This window comes from Sinohyriopsis cumingii, chromosome 10, assembly GCF_028554795.1.
Source record: "Sinohyriopsis cumingii isolate HCF-2022 chromosome 10, ASM2855479v2, whole genome shotgun sequence".
NCBI lineage: Eukaryota > Metazoa > Mollusca > Bivalvia > Unionida > Unionidae > Sinohyriopsis > Sinohyriopsis cumingii.
The window spans coordinates 75,316,999-75,327,225 of record NC_142970.1 but is presented as its reverse complement, the minus strand read 5'-3'; the positions used below and the strand labels follow the sequence as shown (position 1 = coordinate 75,327,225).

Sequence of the window (10,227 nt, the reverse complement as noted above, 5' to 3'; positions counted from 1 at the left end):
CTGCGCGCCCTAGCGGCTGAAAAATGTAAACTGTCATGGCGGAATACATAAAGACAATCAGATGTCTCTTATTAGCAACTGTTATTAATGGTATTTCAGGTTTGTATTTGGTGCTGTTGCCTATTTTTAGAAGTTTTGATAGTTAAAACTAAGTAATAGACTCAAAATTAACATACATAAATGTCTTTAGAACCTAAAAAGAATCAGAATATTATCCCACCTCTACGGCAGAAGATAATTTAGATACTTGGAGTCGGGTTGGAGACACTATGTCGGGAGTATAATTTCACGAATTTTCATTGCTAAAAAGTGGAAATATGTTGTGTTGATAAATAAACAGAGTATTAATTAATATTTATTTGTTTATTTACGATATAATGATGTTTGTTTTCATTCAAGAATCTAAGGATAGTAATTGTACAGTATACTGACAAGTTTCGGTAAGACTATGTATGGCAAGGAGCTCTAAGTGTAAGAAGTTTTGGTAACTTGGTGTTTCGCTCTCGCCTTTTGAGTAGATACACCCGCAATCTACCACTTTATAGATGTGTAGAATGTAACAAATCATCGTCCGCATGTCATGAGTTAAACTTGTACTTCAATAATGTATATGTCAACGTGGTCATGTAGGCGCATTGGCTTCTATTAAATAAATAATAGTTGTTGTTCAGAACTTGATTACTAATATAGTTTAACCAAGTATATTCAGTTCATGGGCGATTGTTGATTGGTCTACATTATAAAATGTCATTTAAAAAACTATCAAACAAAAATTATTAAATCCCATGGACTTTTTCAGTGGTGAACATGTTCATAACTGGATCAAGAAAAGTGGACATCAGGTCCACCATAACAAACAATATGTTAGTATGAATTGTTTTGAACAGACAGATTTCCTTGTGTCACCTTTAGGTTGACCTCATCCAATATATCCACATACTTTAAAATGTCTTTTTTATCTTTTTAAGTATGGGGGGGGCATGTAAATAAAGACCTTAATTTTTTTTAGATATTGCAATCCAAATAAAGTGAATAATCACTATTTAAAAGTATGTCATCAACTTACTCGTTACTGAAGTTGTCAATATTGAACATCTACAGGCCCCTTATGACGTACTATAATAACAAAAATGAACTGCTCCCATTACTGTGATTTGACCTTGATATGCTTGATTGGGGGTTGGGGTGTCAGTGTCATACTGTCTGAGCCGTCAGTGTCCTATAGCTGGCTTGTGAGTTTATTCACCTGACAACAATGCTTAGTCATATGATCTCACAACAAGAGGCCAAATATTTAATAATATCTCAGTTGTCACTCTGTTTTTGATGAGTCAGTGTAAGATCTATAATCATACTATATCTTTTTTCTTATTCATTGACTTCATCTTTTTCCAAGAGATGCCAGTCTATATCTTTAGAGAATAATTGACAGAAAAATCCTGCAAGCCTCCCTTATGCAGAGATATGGATATGTATAATTATGGGGTGAATCGATTCGTCAGTATATCGACACATTGATTCTTTTGCTATAACAATATATATATCGATACAAGAGAGATGGAGAATCAATACAAAATGATGCTTACCATCTGCAAGTTAATTTAGTCTTCACCAGTCAGGAATAATTATTATTAGTTTGCCTTGTTATTCTTTAAATTTAGAATTCATTTGAAACAGCATATGCAGCTAGTCACTAATTTGTATTCGTAAAATTAACACAGACTATTGAGAATACTCTCTTGCCATCTACAAAGAAATACAAAGTGACATGGTTCGTAATCTGCCCCCTCCCATGCTAATTATCTTAAACCAGCAGCATGTTGATATAATCCAAACATGTTCACAGTGTATAATGAAATAGTTTACTCACCATTTAATAACCACTTTCTTGTGAAGTTTCTACGTTGAACTGTATCTTGCCTACATCGGTTGATTTGAAAGCTACACTACCAGGGTGTCACACAGTGAAATATGTTACATTGAACTCTTATTGATGGTTATTGCTTGTTCTGGTCAGTAAACAATAATCACCAATCAGAAATAAAGTAGCTTATTCCCTGCATGACAAACAGGAAGTATTGGCAAAGCAACAGAGAAACATTGTGCAAAAGTCATTAATTGATATGTAAAATACTTGAAACAGGTGCTGACGGGGTGTGTGATTGCATGAATAGTGCAAAATTTGTTTGAATTCACACACCTGGAGAACATTGATGCGTGAGAACTCCCACAAATTAGTTGAAAGTTACATATATGAGAATGTTGTTCGATAAATTATATAATTTTTTTTTCTACCATTCTTGTTGCATCCTGTTTTTTTGTGAGGCAATTGTTTACTTGGCATGACATAATTGGTTGTTATTAATTTAAATTGGCATATTGTGCCCTGGAATAAGCATTGTGGCATAGTATGAGCCTTCCATCAAGAGAGTTTTACAAATGCTTGTTTAAAATACTGGCTACCTAGAAAACCCAAAATGTCAGATTCCCAGCATGGTTCATTAAGTTTTTGTTCGACAAATACGGGCTGATGATAGTGATGATGACTGTAATTTTTAAAGTTATCAGAGATCTCGGAAGCGCTTAATTACGCTTATTTGGATGCCAATTTTTTATCTGGGACGCAGAAAATCACTGAGGCGTGAGTCCTTCATACACGTGTAATAGGTGTACAGCAAAATTCAAAGATTTGCCAGTCATGCTTCAGCCACCTGTTTTGTGGGAAAATCTGTTGATCAGTTAGCTGTGCTGATATTTACAATGACAGAATTCAGTGACTGAAAGACCCCTTGATGTACATACATGTTGCCATTTTATAAGAGCACATAAAAAAGAACATGATGCAATAGCTGGGCGGCAAGTTCAAAGGCTTTGACTGGTGGCTGGGTGGGAAAATGTATTGATATTTACAGTGATTGAATTCAGTGGCAGAAAGACCCAGAGATGTACATGTGGTCATTTATAAAAGTACATCAAATAAACAACTTTAGTTTTCGTTATTGTGTTAATTTCCGAATGTAGCAGAATAGGCAGTGCACGTGACCTCAGAATCAAGACATGTTGAGAATTAGACCCAATGCCATTTGTAAGTGGGTGACAAGTCACCTAAATATGTAAACCTCGCCTTCTGTTAGGAAAGCAAAAACAACTTCGCCATGTGATTATTTAAGAGGTTGTTGTTGTTGTTCTAGGGTTTAACGCCATTTTTCAGCACAAGATAGGCTATACATGGCGGCCAGTATAACTGGTGGAGGAAGAACCCTGGAAAACCCAGGGAAGAACCACCGACCCACGAGAATATTTAAGAGGTACATTGACTGATCATACTGTATATTTTTTTTAAATGCCCCTTGCCTTAGCCCAGTTTTGTCTAGTGTTGTAGCGAAATGTATTCATCAAGGCATCAGTAGATAGGCCTAGTTTTATATCATGTACGTTGACAAAGAAATTTTTGCCCACTCACAAGCATTATGTTTTAATAGCTGATTGACCATTAACCCTTTTCTGAGCAAGGTAGCAACTATCTATTTTCTGCATGATATCCTTTGAAGATAAAACGTACAAACTTGTGTTTTAACATCAGAATCGGTGATCTGGATATTTATTAACTGCCTCTTGTACACTATTTTGTCATAAAATTAGTTTGAAACTGTAAGTGAACCAGTAGGCCTAACGGGAAATAATGGCAGACTTTGCTAAGTCTGGGATGTAACAGTTTATTAGATTGTCTGTTTTCATAAATCATCGGGCAAATAAATTCAGAAAAAATATACAGATCATTGAAACCAAAGCCTAGGTATTATTTTATCAAAGATTTAACTTTAAAATGCAAATTATGTTAGTCAGAACTGTATGGGACAATGCTGTGTTGTGGAATTCGCGAGATGCACTTTAAGGTCTAAGCTGTTTTCTGACTTGACACATATTTGCGAAAATACTTGAAAAAACAGCAAATCAGATGCAATTTATTTGCCTAAAATTACTATAAGTACGTATACAAATAAATAAACCATAAATTTGTGATCCTGTCAATGGACTGTTGTAATGAAGCTATATTATAGTGAGTGATTACATTATGAAAACCTCTCCATCTAAAAATAGATGCACTGACATCTTTGTTGATTCTGTAGGAAAGAAGGGACTGCAACTTTTGATGGTGGGACTCCTATTTTTACCAAAATGGGAGTCCAGGACTCCTAGTTTTAAAATCCTAGCGAGACCTTTGGTTATGAAGTATATCGAATTATTGGAGCTGTGAAAGTGTTAATGGAGATACAAGTGAGTGATTTTGAGCCCAGAAATGGTACTAAATGCGAGTCACATGTACATGTTAATGGATGGACAAAAATACATGGCATGATGGTCAACCTCTTTTTCAGTGGTATTTTGAAATTAAATGTAGAAGGCAGAATACCAAACCTAATTAAAATACAGATAATTTAAAAGTATTATGTCATTTTTATTTTTTTAATCAATCAATTTAACCCTGCAGATTATACAGTACAAAACAATATATCCATATCAGGGTTAAGATAAACTAAATAAATAAGAATGATATAAATGAAATTAAGAAGTAAAGATATTCATTTGAATACCTCTGCACAAGCAGAGTATGGCATTGAGGGAATAAAAACCCTTATACGGCATTATGGAACAAATAAGAAATCCAGCATAATAGTGAGTTAACTACTGATTCAAGAAAGTAAGTTTACATTAGTGAAAAATCCTATTTGGAGCAGATGTATATGAAAGATAATATCTGTGAGCTCTGGAAAATTGATATGGTTGATATTCATCCTCACTCCCATGCCTGGATTTGTTCTTTGAGATTTTCGTTTGCAAGAGGGAACTACATTATTTCTTATGTTTTGAAGATAACATTGAAATGTCTTCCAAGTTTAAGTGAGACATGAAATTGGTAGTAAGATGTTTTCAAAGCATTCATGCATTGCAAAACAAAGGGTATAGAGGCTAAAGTGAGTTAAATGGAGCCACCATTAAATGGCCTAAAACCTTCAGTAAAACTCAACAACCATCATGTTGTCTGTTTGGAAGTATTTTTGTTATCTTGTCATTGATGAGAATTGCATATAAATATACAATAAATATATGTCTTTCTGTAATCTGCATACTGGAAATACAACCATTAGGTCAACATACATAAAATAGAACCACCAACCTTCAAGTTATATATATATATATATATATATATATATATATATATATATATATATATATATATATATATATATATATATATATATATATATATATGTGTATATATATATATATATATATATATATATATATATATATATATATATATATATGTATATTGATATGTATCGTATCACAGGCTGTGTATTGTGAATCGTATCAATACGTGGCACAGGTGTATCGTTTCACCCCTAGTATAATATAATTAGCGCTGGTAGTTCCTTTGTCACTGACAGCCACATGTAAGATTGTTTGCATGGTTATAGATTTTGGAAACACTTGCGGTCATCAATTTGTATACATCTGTAAATGTTGCAGGCTTATTAAAACAATCTTCAAAATAGTTGCCATTCTTGTCATTTTTTAGTTATTTTAATTTCCTTGAACCATATGTCTTACCATGTGGGTTTCTGGCACTGTTTTCTGGTTGACTGTTAGCATTTCAGTGTCTACATACTGTTATGTAACTGTGTGAGGTGTCCAGACATTTCATTAGTTTTAAAAACAATACCTAAGTCACAAATATGTCTACTCTTTAACTATTACACAATAATTGCTGGGAAAAATTATGTGATGGACATAAATTAAGAAGATGCTCAAGGAGCCTTGCCAATTAAAAAGCTGTCTCCTCTACTACCTTTGATTTGTTTTGATTGTGCATGCTAATTGATGTCAATTGCACATTTAAATATAATAATTGACCCCTTGCTAAGGATGTGTCAGTTGGATTGCTGCACTGTATGTGCACTGTTTTGAAAACCTAATATTGGGTGGTCACATGTTGCCATAAAAATGCCTGGCAGTGAAATTTAATTGAGGTATTATTTAGTTGTTGTTTTTATAGGGTTTAACGCCATTTTTCAGCACACAATAGGCTATGTACATGGCGGCCAGTATTAATGGTGGAGGAAGAACCCGGGAAAACCCCAGAAAGAACCACCGACCCACAGGAAAAGCTACTGGCAAGCATTCTCACATACCCACATTGGCTGAACGCGAGACTCGAACTGCCGCAGATAGAGGTGAGATGGCAGTGATCCGTAACGGAGAGCGCTTTAGACCACTCGGGGCCCCATATTATTTAGTAATTTAATAACAAGCACAACATTTGCTGAAAGAAACATCAATTAAAGAAATTTACAATAATTATAGGATCACTATTGAATGCACAGTTTACAGCCTTAAAATTATGGAAAATTCTCCTTATATATATTGTTTATAACTATAAATATTATATAGTATATTATTTATAACTTGCATCTTTCATTATTTATTAAACTTAACAAAATTTGTAATTATCTGTAAATGATAATTATAGAGATGGCTACATGTGACTGAATGCAGTACATGGTCATTGGCTGTGTGTACATATTTATGTGATGTAATTGTAGTGCTCACAGACACCCGCTGTTCATAAAGTTTATGATTTATCTTCATGTTGACTAATTCATGTATGAATATTGATAATGAAACCTAAATATACTGGATAGTCAATTTGTGTAATGGACCCTTTGGAACAATAGTATTCTCCATGTAGGACATATACTGGATAGTCAGTTTAATGGCATGCACCTCTCAGACCCACTGTGCAATGCATATAATGGATTGTCAGCTTAAGGCATGGACCCTTTGGAACAACATAGAATCCTTCATCTTCATATATAGGATAGCCAATTTACAAAATGGACCCCCCCCCCAAAAAAAAACCCCAGAGAATCTGCCACCTACAGGGGTTTTAATAGACATGTACCCTTGAGCTATGATGATTGGAATTTAAATGTGACCCATTTCTGTTGCATGGAAGTTTCAACCTGTTTTTTATGCATGTTGATTTGGGCTGTAGCATCAGTCCTAATTACCCTTGATTTTTTGCTTCCAGCATAATTTCCTACTGAAGTTCCATAACAAATTCACTGTGTGCACTGGTGATCGATATTTTCTAGACTACTGTTTCACCTAATCAGCCAATAATGTTGCACCTATATGAAATCATTATGAACTGGGGGGAGCTAACAAGTCACTGCTGTCATGCTTAAGTGTGCATGACTGAATCAAGGATAGATTGTTTTGAGTTTATCTTTGATGATGTTTATGATAATTAGAGAAAGAGGAAATCAGTTATGACTTGGTTGGATTAATTTTTGATAAAATATCAGCATTTATTTGATTGCAAATCAAATTATAATCTAAACTGTTAAAATTTTGCATAATCATGAGGCCAGTTGTCAAAGGTAAGTGGACAAACTTGAATTGTGTTTTACTGGCGACTAATTCACGTAAGTTGTATGCTACTGGAAAACAGTCACCTATACCCTCTATGGGCCGAGCTGAAATTTTAACCCCTGCCTTAGACCACTTGGTCACTTGAGACTGAATAATGAGATGGAATAAAATTGTTGGATGTTTTTGTCAACTGTTAAATCAGAATGGCTCAAAGAAGTATATTTTTGGTGTCTGTCTCAGATACAACCAGACAGTGATAAGTATTCCTAACATCAAATTCAAAATAAACAGAAAGTAAGAATTTTGAGGAGAAGAAAAATACTTTTGATTTATATATAACTGTCATAGTTATATTTTTCATTTGAAATGATTTGAAGACTTAAAAGTAGAATCTGTTGGTAAGAAAAAATGTAGTAATGTATAAATTAATCCTTTTTCTGTTTAATGTACACAGTCGTACATAATTAGAAAGAGTAACACTTATACAAAAAAGCAGAAATGGCCATGTCTCGCTTACTGTCAATTGTCTGTTTCTTACACACTACTCAGTCTGGTTAATATCAGATTTCTACATTCCTAAGTAGTCATTATTAGTTTGCTTTCCATGAATAACAAACAATTCCAGCCATAAGCTCATGATGGTCAAAAATTAATGACTATTGAAATATCAGTTTTGACTTTTGAGAGTTTCATTTTGACTGTTGAGATTATGGGGTCAGAGGTCAAATGACTTTGGGTTTGAAACCCTGACTTATAAACATTGGAACAACTGTATCCTCCACTTACATAAATGGTCAACTTAAGGAATAGACACCACGGAACAACAGAATAGTAGATTATCATTGTTAAGATTTAAATCTAGATCGATTCATGCTAATTTGAGATGTTTAAATACATTTATTTCAGGTGTACCTAACACTGAAGAATACACATACTGTGCCTATAGAGACGATCGTTCGAAATTCTATGCTAATGGCACTACCTTCTCGCACACCCACATCCCATATCTGGTGAACAATACAGAGCGATGTGGCCCAGGTTACAACCATTATAACTGTTTTACAGCATGGTTAAAGGATGGAAATGGTCTGCTGAGTATTGTATTGCAAGGTAAATTCATTTTCTTTATCAACATTTTGTGCATACATTGTCATTTGGCTATGTATAGATCCATCCATCTGTCAGATCTTTTTTTCGGAATTCTATTTTCAGCGATTGAGAGAGGGTGGTCTGTTGTAGGTTAATAAGGATAATGATTCTTAAGGCTGATTGGATGACACGGTTCTGGTTCATGGATATATGAGGCTGCTTCAGTGCCATTTTTGGAAGTGTCATTCACTGTGCCACGGTGTTTCACAACCAAGAGTACATGTATGTAACCACAAAGGTTTAGGATCCTGCATACAGCCAATTGAGGTGGAGTCAGTCAAAAGTTATATAAATGATTATGTATTTCTGGTGGTTTGTATCTTGCCTGTGAAAACGTTGGTCACACTTTTTAGGTGATGATGGAATCTTCAAGTGCAGTAAATAATAAGGTCCAACCAATAAGTATTCTACGTAAGTTGCTGTGTTCAGCACACATTTTGGCACAGCATTACAATATGCCTATGCTTGGATTCATAAGTGGTGCCTATAGCTGATATGCTTAGATTCCTGTCTATATTTCATAAGTGGTAAGCAACATCATAATGCCATTTACAGCATAGTCATCATAGCAGCCATCTTGAAAAACTTGTTAATGCTAGTCTTCCTTAAAGGGATGTCATATCAGCATAATATTTTCACTGGAAGATTGCTGTCTAGTTGGTCTTAAGTAAAAACTTGTCTGATCTGATATCCAATATGGCCACTATAATGGCCTTCTTGAAAATATTGTGCTACTCTTTCTAGATGAAAAGTCACATCAGTGATGGGTTTTCACCAACAATAAGCAGAGTACCAGTCTAAGCTTGATCTTTTTCAATTAGATGTTTTTCTTTCATCAGCTTCAGCTCAAACCAAGCATACTCTGTAAGTTAACCAATAGGTAAGTTTAATTATTGATTTATTGGTGGGTAAGCATCAAGCATTGGATTCATCAGACAAAATTATCATGAATTTTTTTAATTTTTCCTGTGCGTGGTGTATGCTTTATGCTCTGAAGTTGTTGGACCAATGCTTGGCTTATGAAGTCTTGGGAATAGTCCTGGACCAGTGAGTCAGTCACAAATTTCGAGCCCTAAAACCACATTTTTAATTTTTTAATTTAGCCAGTAGTTGTGCATGTGCCTTATTCACTTCACTACTGTCACATGAGCACTCTTATTTATGGTTGATTGGGTGTGAAAGGGAAGGGATTGAGCATTTATGGTTTTCCATTATGGATCTTGAATTGTGTGCTATGCACACACTTTAGTGATAGTGAATCAGAAACTATTTAAAAGTGAGAAGCATTGTTCCTTGGTACATTTAGTTTTCCACTTGCTTCTTTATTGTTTATACTGTCAATTCATTTTTTCCCCACAAGTATCGATTGAAATTTCCATCAGTATTTAGTATGTGGATTGTGGATGGTATCCTTATGTTTTCATAGATTTGTGGATCATGGAAGGAATCCTTGTGTTTCCAAAAACAATAGGGCTCCTCCAAATGTCATTCCTTTGAACTAAAAATTTACAAGTCATTGCAATAAAAATCACTTTTCATTGATTGATGACCGTTTGTTCCATTTATATATGTATCACCAAACACCAACTTGCAACCAAATGGATTAGACATCCTTGTTCAGCAGCTGCTTACCCCATT

At 34.4% G+C, this 10,227-nt stretch overlaps 1 protein-coding gene across 1 annotated transcript in view; it reads left to right on the top strand.

Annotated features, from left to right (window-relative positions):
* The first annotated feature begins 30 nt into the window (after positions 1 to 30).
* LOC149790403 (activin receptor type-1-like) overlaps positions 31 to 10,227 on the top strand; it is an 83,712-nt gene continuing 73,515 nt past the window's right edge. Inside the window, exons 1-2 of the mRNA XM_089972456.1 lie at positions 31 to 99; positions 8,347 to 8,550. Of these exons, the coding sequence (XP_089828582.1) occupies positions 36 to 99; positions 8,347 to 8,550 (268 nt within the window). The 5' untranslated portion in view covers positions 31 to 35. The remainder of the gene's footprint in view (positions 100 to 8,346; positions 8,551 to 10,227) is intronic.